The following is a 25104-nucleotide window of genomic DNA, read 5'->3' as shown; positions in this document are numbered from 1 at the left end:
TTCTTTTCTTTTTTTCCCCATTCACTTGTTCGAGCTGTTGCCGCCAGAGGCAGCTGCACTTGGCTTCTTGGCCACCGGCTGTGGGGCCCAGAGCAAAGGACTCAGGTTCCTGGTGCCTCGGTTTACCCCTCTCGTAAGCCCAGGGTGGTAGGAGTGCCTGCCTGTCCCGGCTGGCAGGAGCGGCCGGTGTGAGGGTCCGGCGCCGGGCGCCTGCACCACAAGCCCCTTTCCCTGTTCTGTGCTGCCCTTTTGCAGCCGTTGGGGTCCTCTGGGCGTCCCTCGCCCACTGAAACAGGCCCCAGGACGCGTTCGTGTTCCTGCCCGCTCTGTTGCCCTCGTGTCTGGCTGTTACTTGGAGGTTAAGGGTCAGGCAGGATTTAGAAATGCGGAAGTGACCAGGAGTCCCGACAGGGCCACCCTTCTGCCAGCCCCGCAGTCCTGCCTGACGCAGGGAGACGGCGACACCTGCCTCCCGGGAGGCTTGTGGCCGCAGAGGGACCCGGGTGTCCTCATTCTGGGGCAGCACCTAGCAGGCCCCGGCGGACAGAGGGCAGACGCACGGAGATCGGTGGGGGATGGGTGACAGGTGTGGGACGGGTACGTAGTGGACGCGTGAACGGGACATAGCAGGGGTGAGAGCAGGAGAGGGTAGGGTTAGGGTGGCGACGGGCAGAGACCCACAGACACAGAGACACATGGTTTACGGCACAGACGCGTCACGTAAGTGAGAAATGACGACACCAGCAGGTTCCTGCAGAGCCATGACCGCCGTCACAGAGGTGCCCGTGGACAGGACCCCCGCGCAGCTCGGTTCGAACAGCACGCGTCCGCTTGCGCGTGGGGCTGGATGCCGGACGTCGGTGTGAGCGGATCTTCCTTACGATCCCGGCAGCGTTTCCTTTTCTCCCGCCGACTGCGTTGTCCGGAGACGCCATGTGCCGCGCGGGGCACGCAGAGCACGTGCTAAGTGTGCGTTGTTGGTAGGGCTTCCTGGCCCTCTTCCCTAGTAGGGAACTTGTCGTTGAGTTTTCGGGGAGTCAGCAGTTACACATGCGGTTTTGCCTGTGCAGGCGGCCGGCGCCCTGACCCCCGTGCGGGTCGAGGGAGAGGTGGGCCGTGGGTATGTCTCAGGGCTGCGGGGCAGGCACTGAGCAGGACCGGCGTCTGACGGTGACGCCGAGTGTGCCGCGCGGGGATGGGGCTTGAGCCTCGGTCCGTGCAGCTCCAGGGCCCCTTCCAGCAGAGAGGGTTGTGGATGAGGGTCGGAGCAATGCCGCGGCTTCCTTTCCCGCTTTTCGTCTCTGCGGACATAGAACAGCCTCTCTTCCTGCCCTGCTGCCGGGGGAGCGTAACGTCGAGGGGCCTCGCTCAGGCGGCGTTAGGGGCCAGCGCGGGGGCGTGACCCTGACTCCAGCCCTGTCCCGGACCCGTCCCTCTGCTCTGCCTCAAGATCTCCTCTGCGCCCCCGGCCCAGGGTCTGCTGCGGGTTTGCAGGTCCTGCCTGCGAGTCTTCTGTTCTGGTTTTGTTTGTTTGGGCCGACCGTGGGTTCCTAGGAACTTCATTCTTCTTTATCTCGACGTTGTAGAAAACAAGTCCAGAATCGCGCACCCCCCCCCCCACCACCTCACCGAGGGTCCGGGAGCAAGTCTAATGGCTCGGAAGTGGCCGTACCACGGGATCACGGGACCCGCCCCAGTCTTTCTTGGGCTGTTTGTCTTCTCTGGGGGAGCGTGGATGGGGGGGCGACAGAGCTGCGGGCGGTGTCCCCGGTTCCCGAGGTGCGTGAGGCCTGTTTCGGGACGCGTTGCCCCAGCACTCTGTGTCAGCCGTCTCTTGGTGTTGAATCACGTCGCTATGATGAAGACGTTTTAGTACCGCGACAGTTATAAGCCTCTCTCGGCGGGGAGAGCTGCCGTTTGTTTTCTTGGGTCCCTTTTAGAGCAAGGTGAGGGCGGTGAGATGCTCGAAGGTCCGCTGCCGTTTTCTGTTTCATGCACATTCGTCGAGACCCATCGGGAGCTGGGGATGCGACTGTAACTCCTGCCCTTGGGGGACTCCGGTCCGGCGAGGAAGCCCTGGGGCGCGTGGGGTGGGAACGTGCGGCGAGTGCCATGCCTGCACCTGTGTGTCCCCCGCCCCTGCCGTGTCTGCCATCCTGGGAGTGGGGGAGGGTGGACCCACCCTCTTTCCTGGGCCGTGCACCCGTAATGAGGCTTTCTGGGACAGCAGGGTGAGCTCAGGGCTGACCCCCAAATGGCTTGAGATTTTGGGGAGAGATCCGCCGAGGGTCTCGGTGGTGGTCTGGGGTGAGGCACGGAGCAGGGCTGGTGCACACAGGCTTTGAACTCACACCTGACGGTGGAAAGAGGCGGCATCGGGGCTTTCTCAGCAGCTTGCCCAGGTGTGGGGAGACGGAAAGGGAAGGTGGGGCGTTCAGCCATCAGCAGCTGGATGTCAGAGATGGGCCGGACTGTGAGAGCCCCTCTGAGGACGGTGGCCCCGGAGCCGCGGGAAGATGCGGACTTTGTTCGTTCTAGATCGTCTGCTCCCCAGACCTACTGTGCGCAGGCCCCCGTGGCTGGGTCCGGTTCGGGGCTGGGATGGTGCCGTCCACCCACACTGAGTCTGTGTTCTAGAGGGGAGAGAAGGAGCAAGCAGGTGAGTCTGCGGACACGTCACCCGCACGGGGCTGGAGGTGCTGAGGGGAGGCTGTTCTCTCCCTGTGTGCCCCGGTTGGGGAGGGAGCCGGCTCCGCCCCGGCGGGAGGGAACGAGGCATGGCTGGAAGGAGCTTGAGCACAGGGGAAGCTGACATGGCTGGAGGTGGCGGGGGTGGGGGGAGCTATGTGATTAGACATGTGTATAGTGCGGTCACTCCTGCCGAATGCTCTGCGGTCCCCTGCTGCCCACCAGGCCAGAGACAGTAGGAGGAGAGGGCCGGGGCGACGTGCGGGTGCCCAGCGCTGGGAGAACGTTGGCGGAACCCGGGAGGGTTGGGGGTGGTTCCCAGGTGAGCAGTGGGGGTGGGGGGAGCGTGGGCCGGGGGAGCGTGGGCCGGGGGCTGCGGAGGGTGGGTGCGTGCGCTCCGGAGGCGAGGGCGCAGCCTGCAGCCCCGCACACGCTGACTTCCCGCACGGCCCGTTTGTGGTCAGACGGCACGCGGGTACCTCGTTCGCTCAAGGATGGCCGGCCACGGCCCGACGGCGCTCGGGTGGGCCTTCACCCGTGGCTGCCCCAGACCACGTTCAGACTCGGCGCTGTGTCAGCCGGGGGGCTTGAAGACCAGTTCATGAAAGTCATTTCTCATCACAGCGCCCAGCCGCTCGGCACTAGGGCAATTTCCTGTCGAGGGGCTTTAACGGCTCGAGCGGCTGTGGCCCTGCCGACCTTCCCACGGGCACCGCGTCTGCGCTCCGCGGGGTCCCTGCTCTCGCCCTCGCGCTGCTTCCTCAAGCCAGAGGAGGACGGGGCGAGGGGCGTGCAGGGCGTTTGCAGATGCGAGCCTGGCACGGTGTGGGGAGGTGGTGAGGGTGCCCGGGGCTCCCTGGTGACCCGACGGGGCTGTTTCCCTCTGGATGGGCTGGAAGGGAAGTGAGGGCAGTGGCCCATTGTTCCAGGTCACGGCGGGCCCTTATCAATGTCCAGGCGGACTGATTTGGGCTGAGGCGGCCACGTGGCTGAGAGCTTCCAAGAGGAGCCTCAGGGCCCTCTGGGTCTTATCTAGGCCCTGCTCTGGGGGCTGTGATCGGCAGTTCAGTAGTCACGGGGCAAGAGTCCTTCCTCTGGGTGCACAGGGCTGCGTGTGGGGGCTGGGACGAGCCCTGAGGGAGGCCTCCGTGGTCACCGGCACGCACAGGCTCTGGCCCTGGTCCCCTTGCTCTCATTTGCACTTGGCTTGTTTGAGGCTGGACGATGCCCAGCTCCCCCCCAGCCCGAGCTGACTCAGGGGCTCCACCGACCTTTGGTTCTCCCCCCAGAGCTGGCTTTGGAGAGGCTGGGGCTCCTGCTCTGAGTGGGCACAAAAGCCAAAGAGTGAAATGAGTTTCTTGGGGTTTCTTTAAAGAAAATTTTTATTATGAAAAATTCCAAACATCTACCAAGGTAGAGAGAATTGTGTAGTAAAGACTCACGCACCCTTTCTTCAGCTCCATCCGTAACTTCTGGCCGGCCGGTAAGCCCCCAGCCCCCCTCCTGGCCTTCTTGTCATCTGTGGACAAATATCTCTAGAAGATAAGCATCACGTAATAGCACCGTCTCACCAACACAAGAAAACATTCATTGTCCCTTTTTAATACTGCCAGATTGGTAGCCAAGGTGCCCGTTTCCAGAACTGTCTCCATTTTCTCGAGAGGGCCTCCGTCCTGACCGCTGAGGCTGGCAGTCACGAGAACCCTGAAGGGGTCCTGCACGGTGTGCCCAGTCCCCATGGCTCTGCCCACGTAGGCACAGCACGATGTCGGCCGTTGCATCGTGAGCGCGAGGGCCACGGCGTCGATCCCGCGTGCAGAAGGCTCCCCGCGCGGCCCCTGCCGTCTGTCGCCCCTGCCGACTGCAGCCCTGTGCCCCCCCCCCCGTAATCTTGGCTGTTTGAGGGGTGGTCTTCGGGGCCCGGCTCCTGGCACTCAGCTCCAGGGCCCCCACTCCACGCCGGAGAGCTGCGCGTGTCCGTGTGGCTGCTGCGTATCCCGTCCAGCCGCTCACCCGGGAGTGGTGGGTGTGAGTCGCACAGCAGAGCCCCGCGCCCCACCAGCTCCCGCTCCCTGCACGGCCCCGAGCACAGCACACATGGACCCGGGGAACTCCTCGGTCTTGGGTTCTTCCAGCCTCTTTCGGCCACAGGTGAACCCACAGTCCCCGCGCACACCACTGCCGCCTTGCTTCTTTGGGAGTGCCCCCAGCAGGGGGTCGGGTGCGGGGTGCCCTGGGATTACCTTCCGCGTTGCTGACTCCGTCGGGCCGTGCACTCCTGTGTCCGCCCCGTGCCCCGCCCTCCCACGCAAAGCGCCTGCCGCCGTCTCGCTCGTGCGCCAGCAGAGGCAGCGGCGCAGTCCTGTAGTGGACCTGGGATGGCCGGAGAGTGCATCCTTCTTTTTTTCTTTAAAGATTTGATTGATTTGACAGAGACAGAGACAGACACAGAGAGCCCAAGTAGGGGGAGCAGCAGAGGGAGAGGGAGACGGAGAAGCAGGCTCACTGCTGAGCAGGGCACCGGACACGGGACTCGATCCCAGGACCCCAGGATCGCGACGTGAGCCGAAGACAGAGGCTCCACCGACGGAGCCTCCAGGTGCCCGGGTGAGCCCATCCTTTAAGGAGCACTTCAGAGAGAAAAGGATCAAGGTAGACCCTCCCTGAGTCCTCACGTGTGGTCCTCCTGGACCTGGTGGAGGCCTGTCGGGAGCCTGCCCTTCATCCTGTCTTGTCTTCACCTCCTTAGGACTCAGCTCAGATGTTTCCTCCTCCAGGAAGCCTGCCTGGCCTCTCCTGTCTCTGTGCTTTCCAGCTGCCTCAAGGTCAGGGACCCTCCATCCCTGGGACCACGTGTTGACTGTGGTAGCTCCTGGAGGCCAGGCCATACTCTTGCCCCCTCTGAGTCCCTGGTCCTGGGTCTGTGCTCATGTCACTTCTGGGTCTCTAGACCTGGGGCCACACTTTGGTCATCCGTGGATCCCGGTCTTGGTAGAGCACTGTGTGCCACTGGCATTCACGGCAGATTGAATGGAGGAGGAGGGGGACTTGGTGGTGGCTTTGGTGACCGTGCTGAGACGGTGGCTTTGAGACCCCGGTGTGACCCTGTCCCAGAGTCTCTGGAACAAACGTGGTGGGTTGGTGCCAAGGCGACACCAAGGGCAGGTGAGCCAGGGTGCGCCCCGTGCAGGGCATCGTCTCTCCAACTCCGACGCGCCCCCCTGCCGTCTTGGGTCCATAACTTCGTCACATCTGCACCTCGTAAGGTGACGTACTCACAGGCTCCAGGGACTGGTGGGTGGACATCTCTGGGACCCTCGTCCAGCCGATCACGAGGGCTTCCAGCTATGCCGCTGTGGAAGGTTTCTGGCGCCCTGGAGGGCTTCCTGGACCGGAGCGGAGGAGCCATCTCTGGCCACGCCTTGGCCTTGGGCAGCCTCGGTCTGCTCCTCCGTGAAGTGGGGTCTACGCTGCCTTCCCCTTCCTCCTCCCTGGGTTGTTCTGACCGAGTGTGGCAGTGGGTGTCAGACATGCGAATTATAATCCCGCCCTGAGCTCCCCCAGGTGGCCAGTGGGTGGGGAGCCCCTGGAATGGGGGGGAAGAAGAGAGGGGTCCCGGCAGTGACCCTGGGGGTTGATGCTGGCTCACGCTCTGGGTGGCGTCTGGGGAGGTCCCGACGCAGGCCCGTGGCCCGTGTATGTCCCTGAGATTTGATCCTGCTGGTGCCGGGCGCCCCGGGGTGAGGCTGCTGGTGGGGGCAGGCCGGAGGCGGTGGGGTGTGGGTGAGTCTGGAAAGGTCCAGACGCAGATCGGTGGACTTGGTCCCTGGCTGGGGTGCTGGGGGAGTGTGGCTTTGCTGTCAGGGTGGCCCAGGGAGAGGGAAGAGCCCGTCAGTCCAGCACAGTTGTTCAGGGCTCCGTGAGTGACCGGCGATAGGCAGCGGGTGGGCCTAGCACAGACTACGGCTCGTCCCTGAGCAGCAGGGCTTGCTTCTCTCCACAGGCTTGGCTTCCTCGGAGGGGCTCTGCCCTCGGTCTTGCTGAGGCGACACCCTCAGTGCCTTCTCTGGTCCCGTGGCCGCTGGGTCACACCTTCAGGGACCAAATCAAGCCTCTGGCCTGGTACTGGCCCCTGGATCCCCTGGTGTTCCCTGGGAGCCTTTCAAGCCTCACTGGCCAGAAGCCGCTACACGGGGATGGGGCGGGCTGGGCTGCTGGGGAGTGGAGCCCCGCGGGGCCAGGAGTAAAGCACCTGTTCGGGGGTTGGAGGCTCAGAAGCTCGCACATGGCCATCTGGGGCCTCTAGTCAGGGTGCCACACCTGTCGTCGCCATGCAGCTCCTGAGAGCGCCTGCTTCCCCCCAGACCCTGGGCTCCGCTGAGGGCAGACCCTGTTCATACTGTACGCCCAGTTATGAGCTGAGGGCTGTCTTCTGTCGGCATTCAGATGTCCATGAAGGTGCAGGGAAAGGATGAGACGGGCGCCAGCGTGCTCGGGGCCAAGTCATTCCAGAAGGCCACAGGCGTCCTGCGTGTGGGCCCTGGTGCCGAGCACAGACGGACCTGGCGAGTGTGGTCCAGCAGGGCGGATGCTGGAGAAACACCTGCTGTGCACGGGGGCAGCCAGAGTCCTGATGAGGGGCTTGCCTGTGCAGAGGCTGGAGTGGTCAGGGAAGGATGGCCTCGGACGCGGGCTTCAGCTTGGAGCAGCTGTGGGTGCATCCAGCCGCCTTCCAACCGGCTGTCCATTGAGGTTTGCAAATTCCCACCTGAGAGAAGACGGGCACCAGATTCCCCCGGAAGAGCCGGAGCAGACCCCACCTTGTGTCCCCACGGAGGCACCTCTCACGTCCCAGCACCCCGAGAGCAGGGTGCGTCTAGACGGTCCGCGGGTCCCGCTCGACTGGGCAGTGGTATTTTGCTTTGGTGGTCTGTACAGTAATGGCACTTCTGGTCGCTGGCCTCTTAGATCCCATGAGGAATGTGGACAAGGGGGCCTGGCATTGGGGCAGGGGGAGGGTTGGGTGTGGACATGTGCAGAGGTGCTTGTGGTCCAGTCCCAGGAGGAGGGGTGATTTTGAGGGATGGCGGGTCCGTAGTTTGGCCATTGAGGAAGGTCAAGGTCATCGGTCTTGAGAGAGAGAAGGGGACCCAGTGCCCAGATCTTTGAGGGTGGGGAGCTGATGCGTGGTGAAGAGGCGGGGCGTGGCTGAGGGGCAGCCCACTGACCATCCGAGCAGACCGTCTGTGGCCCTGGGAGCTGGGCACCAGGTCGAGGCCCCGTGGGGCCGGCTTTGGGGGCAGAGGCGCCGTGGCAGTGTGTGGGTGGCTTGCCAGTGGCCAGGGGTGGGTGACTGGGGGCACCGCAGGACCCGTCACATTTGTGGGAGAGTTGGAGCCATCAGGCAGAGAGCCGTCCCCCGCAGGCTCTTGTGATGAGGCCACGCCGGGCCAGGAGCATGTAGGAGGACAGGAAGGGCCCGCTCCGGGGCCTGAAGGACCGGACTTGCCGACCGGTGCGCCTCCGGGGCCCCGGGCTTCCCTGCGTCTGCTCTCGTCTGAGGGACGTCAGAGCTCGCCGTCCCGTGAGGGAAGGAAGGAGCTCGTGGGACCCACGACATGGCTGTTCCGCCGCGGAGAACGCGTGCGGTGGACGTTAGTTCTCCAGAAGTGCTTTTATTGGGTACGACTTACGAGGATAATCAAGTAACAGGTCACGTTCCGAGTGTGGGTCCCAGAAGTTAATCTTAGAGAGCAAATTTTTAAAAACCATCATCATAATAAGCCAAGAAAAAGTTGAGAACTCACTCCAGAAGGTACTACGCCTGCCCCGATTTGGCGGGGGTGGGGGTGGCTTTTATTTAGGGAGGGGTGTGCTGCGGATCTGGGGCCTCCGCTCTCGGGTCCCGTTTCCTTTCTTCATTGTTTTTAACCAGAATAAACTGTTCCAGAAACTGCAAACTCTTGAGTGTGCGACTGCGTGAGTTTTTACGGAGGCGCCCGTCGGCCTCCAGCCGGTTTAGGGGGTCCACCTCCGCTGTGCCCAGAATCCCGGCCCCCTCTCCTGGCCACCCTCCCCACCATGGAGCTTTGCTTGGTTTTGAACTTTCTGTGGTGGATCCTATGGCTCTCAGTGCCGTGGGGGAGAGTCCCCGCGGTGCTGGGTGTGGTTCTGGGTTACCGTTCCCTGCGCAGGGTCGGTTCCAGGGTGAGAACGCGCGCCGGCCATAAGTCCTAAGTCTGTCCTCTCAGAGCGGGCAGTGTTTGCCCCGCGGGGGGCCCCTGCACACACCCCGGCTGGCGCGCGCCCCCTGCCTGCACACGGCGGGAACCGTAGGGATGCTTGGGGTGCTTGGAGCTGCCATGCCTCTGCGTGCTCCCCGCGCTGCTTCCCGGCGCCCCGTGTGGGGTCCTCCTGCCGGCAGCCAGGGGTGGCCCCGTGTGCATCCTGCAGTTTGACTGGTTCTGGCGCGTCTGCCTGGGGTGAGTGCGGACCCCGCAGCCGGAGTGCAGCCCGCGGGGTACCCTAGCCGCAGATGCCGCCCGTGCTCCGATGCATCGGGTCAGTGACTGGCTCGCACGGCTCCCGGAGCTCAGGAAAACACCAGTTTACCGGCTTCTTGTGTCGTGTGCAACTCAGGAAGGGGCTGATGGAGGCAACGCGGGGGCAGGACTTGGGGCGGGGGGCTCCCGCGCCCGCCCTGTCCAGCTTCAGTGCCTGGAAGCTCCCCACACCTGGTCAGCGAGGGATGTCGGTGAGGTTTCATCGTGGAGGTGATGCCCGACCCCCATCCCCGGAGGTGGGACATGGCGCTGAAAGTTCCAGGCCTCCATTCAGGCGTCGGTCTTTCTGGTGCCCCAGCCCCATCCTGCTGCTGCGGGTGGGGGCAGGCCCCGAGTCATTTCCTTGGAGCATGGAAGACCCCTGGCTGTAGGGGGTCTGCGCCAGGAGCGCACCTGTGATCAATGGGAATTCAGCCCCTCAGCCCCTGGGGGTCCCTCCTACACGCCTGTCCCCGCACCACGGTTGTCGACCGCAGTTGTCGGAGGCTCTTGGTTGGTGCCGGCAGAGCTGGCGGGAAGGGGCCTCACATCCCGGCCCGGGTTGCGCGGGTTGCGCGTCTTCATTGCCTCTGACTCATCAGTGCCTTCCTGCCTGCCTCGGGCTTCCCTCTGGGCCCACGTGGGTGAAGTGCCTGTCTGCGTCCTCTGCCCAGTCTCAGAATCAGGGTGTTTAAAAATAATGTACTTGTCTGTACATCTTTCTTTTAAAGACTTTCATTTATACGAGAGAGAAAGAGAGCGAGCGTGCGCGGGCAGGGGTAGGAGGAGGGGGAGAGGCAGAAGCAGGCTTCCCGCTGAGCACCCTGCGGGGCTGCATCCGGGGACCGAGACCATGACCATGGCCGAAGGCAGAGGCTTCACCGACTGAGCCCCCGGGCGTCCCGAGGCCGCGTGCCTCTTTTGCGGATGTGGACGGGCCCTCTGTGTGTTTGGGACGAGTTCTTTGATCCTCGCAAATTTGCTCCTACACTCGGCCGCTTGCCTCTTCACTCTTCTCATGAAGGGAGTGGGACGTTGCGATCCGTGCTTTTCCTGCCGCGTTGAAGAAACACCTCTGTGCCCCAGGGGCCTGAACGTCCTCTCTCGGGTCCCAGGGGCCTGAACGTCCTCTCTCGGGCCCCAGGGGCCTGAACGTCCTCTCTCGGGCCAAGATCGGGAGCTTTCATTCTTCCCGCGACCCGGGGTTGGGCGGGAGCTCCGCGCCGGTGTGGGGTGACGGCCCGGCGTGGGGTGACGGCCCTTTCCCAGCACACTTCAGGGGCGCCCTGGTCATCACTCCGACGACTGTCCGTGTGGGGACCCGCTTCCAGAAGCTTCCTTCTGTGCCGCTGATCCGTCGCACCAACGTCACACTGCTTTAAATCAGCTCTAGTGACCGTGAGTACCACGCGTTCGAAGGCCCCCGGTGTTGTGTTCCTCCAGGATTACCCCGGCTGCTCTCTGCCTTGATTTTCCAAGTGGCCTATAATTTTCCAAATACCCAGGGAGGCTGTTTGTTTGTCTTTAGTTCGGATCGCCTCTGAGTTCATAGGTCAGCGGGGGGGGGGGACTGATGTCCTCAGGGCGGCGAGGCTTCCGACCCGCGCCCCCGTCTTTCCGTCCCCTCCGTGCTGCTTTGTAGCCCTCCGTGCGGCCGCCCTGCAGTTTCTGTCTAGCGCTGGCCCCGTGTTTCATTTCAACGCCGCCTTAAATGGTGCTGCCTCCACGGTTCTGTTTGCGGACACGTATCGGGGAAGGGGCTTCGTGCTGACTCGTCAAGCAGCCGCGCTACCCCCGCACGTTAACCCGGGTCGGGTCTGCAGGTTCCCGTGGGTTTCCTAGGGCGGCGCTGTCATCCCATCGGCTCATCTCCGCCGCTCCAACCCCGCGCCGCTCACCTTTCTGAAAAAGTGTGGGACAGAAGTGGTGACTCCACATTTCACTGTCAAGGACGTTCTTGGAAGGACATTTTTTTCCCTTGTAAACCCCCCCATCACATTAAGGAGGTCTTAGGCCTCGTTGAGAGTGTTTGTCCTGAATTGTACCGGATTTTATCAGATGCTTCTTTTCTTCGTCCGTTGACACACTCTTCTCTTATATTCTGTTAATAAGGTGAACTGGGGGCTCCTGGGTGGCTCCGTTGGTTAAGTGTCCAACTCTTGATTTAGGCTCGGGCTGTGATCTCAGGGTTGTGAGATCGAGCCCCACGTCAAGACTCCTAGCTCAGAGGGGGTGTCTGCTTCTCCCTCTCCCTCTGCCCCTCCCCACCACTTGCACACAAGCCCTCTCTCTAACATAAATAAATAAAATAGTTTTTTAAAGGTGATTTAACTGATTGACTTTGAATGTCAGCCAACCCGCATTCCCTTCCTGAACTCCGTTTGGTTGTGATATATTGCCTTTTCTACATTTTGCCAGATTCAGTTTGTTAATATTTTGTGTGGTGTTTTTGCAGCTGTGTTTGTGAGAGAGATTGGCCTATAGTTCTCTCATGTCATTCTCAGAATTTAACTTGGAGGTATATCGGCCTCATAAAATTAAATGAGCTTTTGTTTTTAAATTCTTGAGACAATTTTACGTAAGACTGAGACTATTTCTAACTCAACTATTTGGAAGAATTTACCAGTAGAGCCCTGTGGGTCTGGAGTTTCCTTTGTGGGAGTGTTTTAAATTCTGTGTTTAATTTTTATAAAATAGAAATCTGAGATTTTGTATGTCTTCTCTTGTTATCTTTAGTTAAGTTATGGTGTGTTATTTTAAAAAATTGTTTATTTATTTATTTGAGGGAGAGAGAAAGAGCACAAGCAGGAGGAGCAGCAGACAGAGGGAGAAGCAGGCTCCCCACTGAGCAAGGAGCTCAGCGTGGGGCTCCATACCAGGACCCCAAGATCATGACGTGAGCCAAAGTCAGAGGCTATACCAACTGAGCCACCCCGGCAACCCTAAACCGTTTTTAATCACTCTAGATGTTATCCAATTATTAGGGATTTATCTTTCTCTTTTTCTTCTCTTGTTACTTTTTCATCACGTGTTTTGTGCTGTATTAGACGCATACTGCTTTAGGGTCATGATATCTGCTTTTTGGATTGACGCTGTTATCATCATGAGAGGTTGCTATTTAAGATGGACAATATTTTTAGCCTGGGAGTTTCCTTTGTGTGTACATGTGTTGGGGAGCAGGAAAACTCAGTGTGTATGTGTCATTCTTTTCCTTACAACTGTTCTGTGTCAGATTTTGGAAATGAATCGTACTAGCAGAAGTTAGTTGTTTTTAGTGTACTCTAGACAGTCCTTGTCTTTTAACCGAAGCGTTTAGTCCATTTATATTTAACATCATACTGATATGTTACAGTTTAAATCTATCTTTTTTTTTTTTAAGATTTTATTTATTTGACAGACAGAGATCACAAGTAGGCAGAGAGGCAGGCAGAGAGAGGGAGAGGAGGAAGCAGGTTCCCCGCTGAGCAGAGAGCCCCATATGGGGCTCAATCCCAGGACTCTGGAATCATGACCCAAGCCAAAGGCAGAGACTTTAACCCACTGAGCCACCCAGGCACCCGTAAATCTGCTATCTTAATCATCATTTTACATCAACCCATCTGTTTCCTTTTGGCCTTCCTTTCTTGGCTACTTTTGATGTAGTCAAGTGTTACTCCACTTCCCCCTCCCTTAGCTTTGTTAAATAATACTTTAAAAAATATTTTGTAAATACTCTGGCTGACTTAGAAATTATGAAACACATTCTTGGAATGTACCTTAAATAATTGTACTCTTTCCCAGGTAAGACAAGAACCTTACAACCCTTAACCTCTGTCAGTTTTTATGGTGTTGTTGTGTGTGAACGTCATGTGTATTTTGAACCTCACAAGTCATCATTAATATTGTTTTTAGGAGCAGCTGGGTGGTTCAGTAGGGTGAGCATCCCACTCTGGATTTTGGCTCAGGTCACGATCTCAGGGTCAGAAGTTCATGTCGCATGTCCGGTTCTGCGCTCATAGGGAGTCAGCTTGAAGACTCTCCCTCTCCCTCTGAGCCCCTCCTCCCCCCACCCCTCTGCCCCTCTTACTCTCTCCCCTTTCAAAATAAATAAATAAATCTTTTTTTTAAAAAAATACTGTTTTAAATGGTACCCATTCCGATTTACCTGTTTATTTAACCTTCTAATGTGCTTCCTTTCTTCCTGCGTGACCGTGCTAATGTCTGAGGCCATTTTTCTTCTGTCCAAAATACTTCCTTTAGTATTTCTTGTTGGCATAGATTTGCTGACAATTAATTGATTTTTGTTTGTGTGAAAATGTCTTTATTTTGTGTTCATTTTTGAGGGCTGTTTTCACCGGGTACACAGATGTAGGCCACAAGCATTGTTCTTTTAGCATTTTCGGTACGTTGTTTTCTGGCCGTTGTTATTTCTGTTGAAAGTCACCTGTCGATCTTGTTCCCACGAAGGTAATCGCGCGCGCTCTCTCTTCTCTTTCTGGCTGCTTATAAAATGGTCTTTGTTCTTCTGTTTCTGCAGCCCTGTGAAAGAGAGGGTGGTATTACTGAATTGATCCCAGCTGAGGTTTGTAGAGCTTTTTGGATGTAGGGCATAATGTCTTCTGTCTTTTTGGAAAATGTCCATCAGTATCTTTCCAGCTACGGCCCTGTTCACGCCGCCTGCTTCCCCAGGACTCCGTACCCACGTCTTCTCGCCGTACCCACATGTCTCTTATGCTCTTTCCTGTCTTCTTTCTACGCAGGTTTTCTTTACCGTCTGTGCTTCAATCTGGGTATTTTCTACTGAGGTGTCTTGTTTGGTCTAATCTGCTTTTAAATCTTTCTCCTGAATTACTGGTTTCAATTGCTTTGTTTGTTTGTTTGTTTGTTTTAAATTTCTGAAGTCCTAGGAATATTTAGAGCCTCTCTTCTTTTCTGTAGGTCTAGTTCGCCGGTGAAATCTTCTCATCTTTTGAAAAACATTTAGAGATCTGGGTCGCTGGAGTCTGTCTATGTTCACTCTTCAGGACGCTTCTGTCTCGGCCCACCTGGTAATTTTTGATGCAATATCGGATACTGTGTTTGAAAAACTGTAGGCATTCCGAATGATGTTATTTTTCTCTTGAGAGGATTTAATTTTATTCTGGCAGAGGGAATGTAGACAGATCACCTTGATTCAGCTCAGGTTGGTCCACTTCCCGTTTTCTTTGAATGTCTCAGTAATCTCAGCCTGGAAGGTCTGGGGGTTTCCCTGACCCAAACCTCCGGCTCTTGTCTCCCGAGCACCGTGAGGCAGCCAAAATCTCTACCTGGGCTGGCTGTTGGTTTTTGTTTTTGTTTTTTTTCCACTTAGCAGCTGCTTTCTTCTTGGTTTCTTGGCTTCTTTCCTTGAATTTGTGTGCCCGGGGTCCAGCTGATACCTCAGCAGGCCGACTCCCCGACAGCTTCCTTTTCTGAGGAGTCTTGAGAGATCCTCTCAGGCGGGGGCGACAGGGGCCTGGAGGCCAGAGCATCAGCCCAAAGAGGACTGTCCTCCAGTCTTAAGATCTCATGGGATTTGCCTGGCCAAGCTGTGGCCTCTCTTGGGACCCGTCCCCTTTCCTTCTTGTGTCTCCCTTTTGGAATGGGCGTGGCCATCCTAGGCCTGTCCCGACACTGTGTTTTGGAAGTGTGTTTTGGAAGTTCGTATCTTGTTTGGCCTCACAGGTTCACAGCTGGACTGGAATCCTGTCTCTGGGTGAAGGTTGCCTGATTGAGATCAGAATGTGCACGTCAGAACTGATGCTAGTAAGAGTTAAGACTTTGGGGGCTGTTGAGACGGAATGAGTGTGTTTTGCATGTGAGAAGGACTTGAATTTGGGGGAGGCGGCCAGGGCACAGTGTTACAGACTGAATGTTGTCCCTCAGAACCAGAACTAACTCCAAATGGGACTGTGTTTGGAATGAGGCCTTGGGGAGGGGCTGGTTGAGGTCAGAGGGCGGGGCCCTCAGTTGGGATCACTGCCCTTATAAGGGCCAGTGGGCTGTCTCGGCCCCGGGGACACAGTGAGAAGGCCACCTTCACCCAGGAAGAGTCCTCTCGGCAGGACCGGCCCCGGCAGGCGTTCTGACCTCCGGCCCCAGCCTCCAGACGGTGAGAGCTCACTTGGAGTGTGTGTTGCCAGTCCCCGGTGGTGTCGGGGTAGTCACAGCGTCCGGGCTGACCGAGACCTCCTTAGACCTGGGTTGTCCTGCATGTCCTGGGTGTCCTGGGCCCCGGTTTCTGTCTCCATACAGGTGCCCATGAGCTGCCCGCGGGTCTTGCTCTGTTTGCAACCCCCGCCCCAGGACCTATAGCACAGCCTGAGGACACAAGGTGGGCCTGGTGACACAACTGTCCCCTCCCGCGGCTGTCGGCATTGCTCGCACATTTGCTTGCTGTTTTCCTGCTGTTGTGGTTTGTTCTCGGAGACGGAGACGGAATTAGGTTGAGGCCCCTCGGGTCCGGGCGCCACCCCACGTCTTCAGGGCCCAGCTCCCCATCCAAGCTGCCGCTTCCCGGGGGGCCGGGTGGTTCTGGTGCACTCGTCGCCGAGGCTCTGCGCTCCCTGCCCAGGTGCTGGCCTTGGTCGTGGGAGAGGCCCAGGTCCTGCTGCAGCGCTGGGCGCTGAGCAGCAACGAGCGCTTTTCCTTGTAAGTGAGTCCTTGGAGGAATCCTCCCCGCAGAAAGGAGTCGCGTTCGGTGTGAAGTTATTTATAGTAGGTTACTTGGAAGTTGGTGCCCATTTTTCCATAGAAGCTTTGTGAAATATTGGTCAGCCGTTTCGTTAAAACTTGACTTGGACCATGAAAAGTTAAGGTATCTGTGATAAAATGATTAGAAGTTTGGACTGTTGGGGGGCCGGGGTTCAGTCGGTGAAGCCTCTGCCTTCGGCTCAGGTCGTGATCCCAGGGTCCTAGGAGGAGCCCCGCGTCGGGCTCCTGCTCCGTGGGCGTCTGCTTCTCCCTCTGCCTGCCACTCCCCGTGCTCGTGCTCTCTCTCTGACTAATAAATAAATAAAAGCTTAAAAAAAAAGAAAAAGAAAGTTGAACTGTTAAATCCCTCCTTAAAACCAACCTCGCAGGACGGTGTTCTTCAGGGCTGCTGACAGCATGTGGTGAGGGAGGGGCAGCTCTGAGGAGCCCCTGGGAGGGCCGTGACCCTCTCCGCGACCCTCTCCCTGGGCAGGCCGCGCCGTGGGGCTGGGTGACTGCTCGGTGCTCTGCCAGCCCCTGCCGGCCCCTGCCGGCCCCGGCTCCGGTCGGGGGCTCTGCGGGTGAGCAGCTCTCATTTTGCAAAGGCAGCAGCGGGATCCCCGGGCACGCGCCGGCACGCGCCTGCTCGCCGCACCAGGTTTCTTAGCGCGTGGGAATCAGACATCGGCTTCCAAAGCAGGGGACCTGTTTGCACAGACCCTCGCACGGGCCGTCCGCGCCTGTCTGTCCTCCATGGGGCCTTTTCCTCTCGCGGGAGAAGTGGCATCCTGTCCCCTGCCCCACCCACGGACCGCGTCCTCCCCGGCGGGTCAGCCCCCCTCCGCCATGGCATCCCGGCTCCCCCCGCTCTGCCGTTGTGGCCTCACCCTGGCTGCTGGGGAAGGGGCCAGCGGGAAGCCCTGCAGGGGATGCGGAGCCTCGAGGACCCTGTCCCCGCCGCTGGCACGGGGGCGTCACGCTAGGAGACGCGAGGCAGGGTGGCAGCACGCTGGGCCCGGAGAGAGGGGAGCCGAGTGCAGTCCCCGTTCCCCTCGGAGGAGAGGCTCGCCATTGCGTGGTCTCCGCAGTCCCAGCTCTAATCCACAGTGTGCCCGCAGGCCAGCCCCGGGATTTAGCCCGGAGCCTGGGCTGTCTCGCTGCTGCTGGGTGGCCGTGCGGGCAGGCACGGCAGACCGCGGTGGCCGCAGCAGATGGGCCACATGCCCCGAGGGAGGCCCTCACAGAGCGTGTCTGGAGAGGCAGTCTGGTGTTCGGGGACGTCCCTCCGTGGTGCCCTGCTCGTTGCAGGCCTGGGACAGGAGCCACGGCTGGGCCCCCTAAGGGACGCAGGGACCGCATGTTCGTCCACACTCTCCATTGTCCTCTGGAACCTCCCAGCCAGGGTGCCCGCCGGGCTTCCCCACAGCACCAGGTCCCTCCCCGGCAGCCAGACTGAGGTCGGGACCCCCCCAAAACCCCAGCCTGCTGATTCCAGAAGGTCACGTGGCAGCGTGTCCTCGGAGCCTGTGAGTGGAATGTGCATTTGGCGAGAACAGGGGGTCCTGGGGCAAGTGTTCTCTGAACCCCCACCCCGGCCGGCGATGTGACACAGAGCTGGGTCCTGCAGGAGCACTGGCCACCACCTTTCTCCCCCGACACGCACGTCTCCGCACAGTCCTGGAGGGCGGAGGGACGGGGATGTCTTAGCTGTCCTAGCCCTGGCAGTGTGTCCTTTGTCTTACTGTTGCATGTCAGATACTTGCCCAGAATGAGCCAGGCTGAGCCTTGTACTGAGGAGAGCCGCTCAGAGAGCCGGGGTCCCGCCCCCGGGGCACAGAGTCCAGTCAGAGCCGCCGGCCGCAGGGAGGGAACTGGTAGGCGGCGGCGCCCCCTCTGCCCCGGGCCCCTGCTCTCGGCCACACTCCGCTTCCCACCCTTCGGCCCAAAGCCACCTCACCAGCTCCTTGCCCCCGCTTGGGGCCGGGTCACTCAGCAGGTCACCCCCCCGGGGAGCGGCATGGGACAGTCCCCACGCGGTGCGCCCCAATGTGTACCGCATCCGGGCAGCACTTCCCGGGCTCAGGGCTCTGCAGCCGTCCTTGTGGCGTGGCGCGGGGCTGTGCTGCTCACCCCGGCCCGTGGCCCGCGAACAGCGAGAGAGACTTTGCCTGCCACGGTGCCCTGCCCCGGAACTCGGGCACAGCCCACGCTCGTCCCCGTGTCTGCGGGCCGCGGGGTTTCTTCACACTGTCGCTCCACGAGCTCTTCTTGTCAGAGCCCTCAAGACGCGGCATTGCCATAGAAACTGAGCTCGTTAAAATTCCCTGCGGCCTCCTAATTATAGAATTTCAAAGACAAGCGAAGAGCTTCTTCCAAGGGTTGGAGTTGATGCTGGGGGGAGGGGAGAGCACCCCACGCGCCCCGGGCGCCGCTGCGAGCTGCCCAGCCTTCGCCGTGGTGCCCAGGCCAGAGCGCGGGCGCCCGGGAAGGGCCCTGGTGGCACACGGACCTCAGAGCGCGGCCTTGACCACACAGCCGAGGCTGAACCTCAGACCCGACGGGACTCTGGGCAGCTGCCTTGTGCCGCAGGCAGGGCCCTGACACCCCCTTGGAGGCCTTTCCTGCCCACCCGACCTGTGTGGGGGACCCCTTTCCTGCAGGTGCTGAAATCAGCGGGCAAGAAGGGGATGCACGGTGGGGGCGCAGAGCCAGCGTCGTTCCCAGAGCACCCGCCCCTGCTGCACACGTGTGCTCTCTGAGGACATGTGTTCTCTTTTCCCCGTTTACACGGGGTGGTTGTCACTTCAAATCAAGAATAGGGGCTGTGACTTTCCAGGCAGAAACCCAGAATCCGCGAACGTGACAGTCGTTGGAGCTGGTGGCCCCCAAGGCGGATGGCCCTGGCCTGCGAGGGCAGAGGATGGTGGGCCCCAGCTGAGCTCAGGAAGGCCGAGTGGGCCCCATCCCGCTGCATCCAGCCCTGCACTTAGGGAACCTTCTAGTAAACAGTCCGACATTCGGAAGTTTTGGGGGTTTGGTGGCTGCCGTGGTGGGAATGTGGGAATGAAAGGTGCTCAGTTAATTCAGAAGTTAAGGAGGTGAGGGGCGCCTGGGTGGCTCAGTTGGTGAAGCTTCTGCCTTCGGCTCAGGTCGTGATCTTGGGGTCCTGGGAAGGAGCCCCTCAGCAGGGAGCCTGCTTCTCCCTCTCCCTGTGCCCGCTGCTCCCCCTGCTTGTGCCATCTCTCTCTCAAATAAATAAATAAAATCTTTAAAAAAAAATTAGGGAGGTGGTAACCCCAGTGCAGTCTTGAGAGAAACAGCAGGCAGACCCCAGGAGGGGGCACCCGACCGGGCGTCTGACCCGCCCTCCTCGGTGTCAGCGGGGCCGTCCAGCCAGGGACGTGGGGAAGCGGCCACCACCGAAAGGGGCCTGGGCGAGCGGGGCGAGGGGCTGGGTGGGGTTCTGGGTGGCATCTGGGTCTGAACGAGGGTGGCAGGGAGACGCTGAGGAAATCCGAGGAGAGTAGGGCCTGGTCATGGCCGCATGTCAGTGTTGCTCCACGAGCCGCGACCGGCGTGCCGCACGCCCGTGGGAAGACGCGGGGCGCGCACGCCGTGGGCTCCCCTGTCTTCGCCGCAGTGTTCCCAGAGTCTGGAAGTGTCCCGAGCCCTGAAGTGTATGGGGGCTGCCGGCTCCGGCTGGAGTTAGGGAACAGCCGTGGTGTTCACCTCCGTCTTGACGAACACGTCAGCGGAAGTCAGGTGCTGCGGGAGGGGAAGCTGTGGGCAGGTGACGTGGGCGCTCTCTGTACTGTCTTTGAACTTTCTGTAAATCTGAAATAAATAAATTGCCTGTGTGTGTAATATACATAGATATTTTTATAAGCGAAGGTTGTCCCGCTGTCCCTTGTGGTTCTTTGTAACTCACTTGACGGCTGCTTTCCAGGCAGCGGCCTGGGCGTGGATCGGACACCCCAGGAGGGGGCGGCGCTCCCTGCCCTTGCCTGAGGCCATGCCAAGGCGGTGGTGCCTTGCCGGGGTCTGCAAAGCCAGGGGTTTTGCAAACGCCATCCTGTGCCTGCGTAGGGTAGGGATAAAGGTAAACACTGTCTTAGAGACCTCCTGTCAGTCAGGGGTGTCCAGAGAAAGAACCAGTCGGGTGTGTGTATAGAGGAAAAGAGCTCTGTGTTAAGGAGCCGGCCGTGCCGTTGGGGCGTGGGCAGGTCGGGTCGGCGGTCTGCAGACCCAAGAAGAGCCCGAGCTTCAGTTCAAGTTGAAAGTCTGGCCGCCGCAGGCAGAGTTCCCTCCTGCTCCGGGATGCCCGTCATTCGCTCTAGTCAGGCCTTCAGCTGATTGGATGAGGCCCACCTATGTCACGGAGGCCAGTCTGCCTCACTCCGAGTCCCCTGGTTTAAATGTCAGTCCCCTCCAGAGATGCCCCTGGGGCTCCTGAGTGGCTCTGGTGGTTGAGTATCTGCTCTTGATCTCAGCTGAGGTCTTGATCTGGGGGTTGTGAGTTCAGGCTTCACAATGAGCTCTGCAGGGGTGTGGAGACTACTTAAAAAACAAAGAGATAAAAACAAAACAAAGCAAAAGAAACACCCTCCCGGAAACATCCAGAACAGCACTTGGCTGCCCGTCTGGGCTCCATGGCCCAGCCCTGCTGACACAGAGTAAACAACGTTCGACCCCTTGCCCAGAGGCACCCACACACGTTTCCTTGAAGTCACACTCCACCGACAGCAGGGAGGTCACACTTCTGCCTGAGGTGATGGGGCAGGCGGATAGGTGGGCAGGACCCAACCCCGGGAGTGTTTTCGTGGACCTCCTGGCAACCCGCAGTGGCCCCTGGGCCGCCCGTGGGCAGGACCCGCAGCAGGGGACAGGGCCTTTCTTTGGCTACTTAGAACTTTGTTTCATTTTTCAATTTGATACACTTTATTTAAAATTGAATTCAGCATCTGCTTCTGGGGGTGTCCCCCCTGCTTCAGCCCCAGAGAAGGTTCAAATGAGTCCTTAAAGAAGATGTGTCCGAGGGAGACCTCCAAAATCACTTGTAGCCACAGTTGCTGCCTGCGGCCCCTCCCACGGCTTTTACAGTTTCACCTGTTTCCGTCTAGCGCGGCTGTGGGGCACCTGCGAGGCGCGTCACTCGCGAACCTACAGAGCACGGGGTAGCGGACATGTGTGGCCCAGTGGCCGGTGGGATAGAGCCTCACCAGCGCCCGCCTGCCCGGGGCGCCCCCAGAGGCCACACCGTCCCGAACCTGGCACTGGTCTAACACTTCCTAGAACGCCTTCACCTCCTCAGACAGTGAGTCCTCCTCCAGTGCTCTGGGCCTGCGGGGCTGCGTGCAGCCCGGGGTCCTGTCCCCTCAGGGCTCCCCTCGTACCCTTGGCCTCTGCTAGGGCATCTTCGTGCGTCTTGTCTGGTCGAGTGTATTTGTAGGTTTCCGTGTGGTGTGTGTGCTGGCTGGGCACAAGAAAACCAGCATGTTGGCACCGGGGTGTCCCCAGCAGGCCAGCTCAGCTCCCCTTGTGTCTCTGTCCCTCCGCCTGTGTCTGTCACTCAGTGACTTCTCTCTGCAGGACGGCTGGGGGTTGTGAATGCCACGTGCAGGGAGGTTCGGGGGCATGCCTGGGGTTGTGGGGACGGTTAGTCCTGTGGACATCAGCATGGACCTGCCCCCCCCCACACACCAGCCTTCCCCCAAATCAAGCCAGGTAGGCTGGAAGGGCTCGATATGGCAGGACACACCTCATCATCTGGATAAAGGCCCTGGGCATCACCAGGGACTCCTTAGAGCTGAGGGCCAAATGGACTGAGGGTGGTCCTGGTGTCCCGTGGCGCCCAGGTGTGAACTTGCAGGTGGCGGAGCGGGAGGTGAAGGCTGGTGCCACCTCCTCCCACGTGTCCCTGCTCACGTCTGGGTGCTGCTTGAGAGTCTGTGGCGGGAAACCTCTGAGGAGTCCTGGGCAATGTGTGGGCCTCTGCCAGCCCCCCAGCTGCCCACCGCTGGGGGCTCCTGCTGCAGAGGAATCTGGACATCTTGTTTCTCCCTCGGTCTCCCGTTTAAGGGGAGGGAAGCGGGCTGTCCGGTGGCCATGACCTGATTTCAGCAGGGTCCAGCCAGAGCTGGTAATTTGCTTGTTTTAAAAACATTTCGTTAGTCTCCACATTGGTGTGCATTCGTGGCACTTCCACAACTCATGAAAGTGGCTTTCAGTGAGGAACTTTATAAAAGCACAAAGCTTCTCGTTGTGTCCTGAGTATTTTGTTTGTACCGGTGTCTGCTTCAGAGCATTTGGAAGGAGCAAAGTTACGAGCATGTTTGGGGAAGGATGAAACCGACAGGTCTAGTTAAATCCGTGATTCCGGCTTTTTCGGTTAGCGGCGTCCTTCTTACGAGTTTGGATTCTGGAACGCCGTTTTTGAAAGCGACGTGCTTGGTAACCCTCAACTCAGCGTAAGGGCTTGGTGTGTCTGCCTCACCTCTGCCCCGAGAGCTGTCGGGCGGGGGTCTCTCGTGTGCGGGTGGACAGGACGCCTGGCGGCACGTCAGGCTCGCCGTGGACTCCGCGTGGCAGCTGCGGCCCCCGTGGATGGTGAGGCAGAAGGTCGCAGCCCGCGTGGAAAGGGGGCCTGGCTTCCAGGCCCGGAGGGAAGGAGGGTGGAAAGGAAAACAGGGAGGCGGGCTTGGACGTGCTCTGGCCTCTGACGACGTCCCAGCCGGACCCTCACAGGGGCCGCCCAGCTGCCGTCCCGCTCCAGGGCGGCCGTCCGCGTGCACCTCGGGGGGGGGGTGCTGGCAGGCTGCTGGACTGTTTCCTTACCCCTCTCTCTTGTCCCCCCCAGAATCCATCTACCGCCGCGGAGCCAGAAGATGGAGGAAGCTGTACCGCGCCAACGGCCATCTCTTCCAGGCCAAGCGCTTTAACAGGGTGAGTGCCGCCCCTCAGCTCCTGGGCTGTCACCGCCCGGCCTGCACTGCCCTCACCAGCGAAGAGAAAGGTGGGGACACTTGCTGCTGAGTGCGCCACGCAAGCCCGTTCCAGAAGCACCGGGCCTTTTCTGCACGTGGTGGCTGCGTGGCGAGTGTGGGGGTGTGTCTCCATGTTGCTCTGCTGGCCCGGGTCGGGCCGCCCCTGCATGGGGCGCGGGAGCTTCAAGGTCCTAGCTTGCGTGTGGTCGAACGTGGGTCTGCAGATTTGACCGAGGACGCTGGCGCGCACGTTGTGCGTCTCCTGTGAGCCCCGGGACCCCGAGAGCCCCGCGTCTGCCACACACGCGGCCCCCAGCCCATCCTTTCCGTCCCCTGTCTTCAGGATGCGCTTCTGTTCTCTAGAAGTGACGTAATTCAGGTGGCTTTGGGATCGTCCCACTTCACAGTGGAAGGGGAGGTGCCTGCAGGGGCCTCACTGGCCAAGGACTTTCATGTCCCAGGGCAGCCGGACCAAAGCCCTGCAGACCTGGGACAGAAGTTCCTTCTCTCCCCATTCTGGAGCCAGAGGTGCAAACCCAAGGTGTACGCAGGGTACGTAGGGCTGTGCTCCTTCAGTGGCCCTAGGAAGTGACCGGTGGAGGGGAAATGCACAACCCTGTGATAAACATGGGGAACGGGGCAGACCTGGCCTCCAGGTCCGGCCAAGACAGGGGACTCAGAACCAAGGGCAGTCGGGGGCGGGGAGGAATCATCACAGTCGCCCCTCGTCCTGCGAACACAGAGATCACTTCTCATGTTCTTCCTCGGTGACCCAAGGGCAGAAAGTGAGTTCCCCCGCCTAGATCTTTATCTGGCCTTGACACGACTTTTGTTCTAGAACAGTGAGAAAAAGTTCCACTGGTGAATCTAAGAGAGAAATCCAGTGAGTTTCTGAAGAAGAAATCAAGACCTCCACCCTAGGAAAGGAGGCGACACCAGTGTCTTGGATAGGGTGAGGCATGAGGGCCAGGTCAGGGCCTGTCCTGGAACCCGGGACCTGCAGCCTAACGGGCCAGCCTAGGAGGGCCCCTCGGGGGCCGGCGGGGCCTCAGGGACCACACAGGTGAATCGGTAGGACGGGGTGCTCACCTGGCAAGAAGCGCAGAGCATAGTGGGAACCGGGCATCCAGCAGGAGCCGCAGGAACCACAGGCTCCCACGGAAGAGAGCTCGGTGTGACCGGAAAGGACGTGCCATGGAGAACACGAGCCAAGAACCAAGTCAGCCGCGTGGGAGGCTTAAAAACCCTTGGTTTATTCATCAGGTGAATTTCAGAGTATCGAAGCTTTGGATTTAGGTTTCATTCTATTTTTAGCATCGCATTTCCTGAAGTGTTAACGGTTCAAACACGGGTCTGAGATAAGAGCCTGTGGCAGCCTCACGGGCGCGGGTTCCACGTCTCTTCTGTGCCCCTGTGCGGAGCCCGGGGAGAGCAGGCCGCCGTCGGTCCGCAGCCTGCCGTGACGCCGTGAGGTCACCCAGGGGCCCGTGGGAGCAGCGTCGCAGGCTGGTCACGCGGCGGTGACCGTGGGAAGCTGAACGCGTCGCTGTGTTCCACCAGAAAGGCGGGTCGTTCCTAACGGCTTGACGAGTGCTTTGACGCAGCCGGACGTGCAGAAGAGACGGGAAGCTCTTCTCCGAGCTCAGGCGTTCGGCGGTTGCCCGACGTGGGCCGCGCCGGGACGAAAGGAGGGTGGCCAGAGCTGCAGGCGTTGGCGGTGCTGCTGCAGCCGGCCCCGCCGTCCAGCCCTCGCCACCGTCCGCTGCCCTTCAGCCCGCTCCCCGACGGCCCCGGGTTCTGCGTTCAGCAGCTCGTGGGACGGGTGCTTCGCGCAACACACAAGCCTTGGAATAAGTGCTTTTCTGCCCTGTTTCAAAGTGGAAAGTAATGTGGGGGAGCGTGTGTGTTTACTTGACCTTAGCGGACATGCGTTGGGGACCACCGTGTGCTGGGCACTGCCCCAGGCACTGGTCGCTGAAGCTCTGTGTGTGGGGACCGGCCCCCTCAGGCCCTGGCTTCCCTGCTCGTGCTTCGCGGACGTGGAGGTGGTGTCTCAGTGCCCGTGGCCGTGAGCTCCGGGCACGTGGTCCGTCCACGCCACCACATACGCGTCCATGTGCCAAGAGGACTCCATCCGCCGCCATAAGTGAGCTGTGCTCAGTACAACTGTGCTTGTTTTCATCACTGCTCAGGAGTACGGA

At 59.8% G+C, this 25104-nt stretch overlaps 1 protein-coding gene across 3 annotated transcripts in view; it reads left to right on the top strand.

Annotated features, from left to right (window-relative positions):
* PRKCZ (protein kinase C zeta) overlaps nt 1–25104 on the top strand; it is a 92779-nt gene that overhangs the window by 40907 nt on the left and 26768 nt on the right. For all 3 annotated transcript variants that reach the window (XM_032361024.1, XM_032361026.1, XM_032361025.1), the window contains one exon: nt 22777–22862. In XM_032361024.1, the coding sequence (XP_032216915.1) occupies nt 22777–22862 (86 nt within the window). The remainder of the gene's footprint in view (nt 1–22776; nt 22863–25104) is intronic.

Source organism: Mustela erminea, chromosome 10 (assembly GCF_009829155.1).
Source record: "Mustela erminea isolate mMusErm1 chromosome 10, mMusErm1.Pri, whole genome shotgun sequence".
Classification (NCBI taxonomy): domain Eukaryota; kingdom Metazoa; phylum Chordata; class Mammalia; order Carnivora; family Mustelidae; genus Mustela; species Mustela erminea.
The sequence above is the reverse complement of the archived record's forward strand: the minus strand, read 5'-3'. Positions and strand labels throughout refer to the sequence as shown.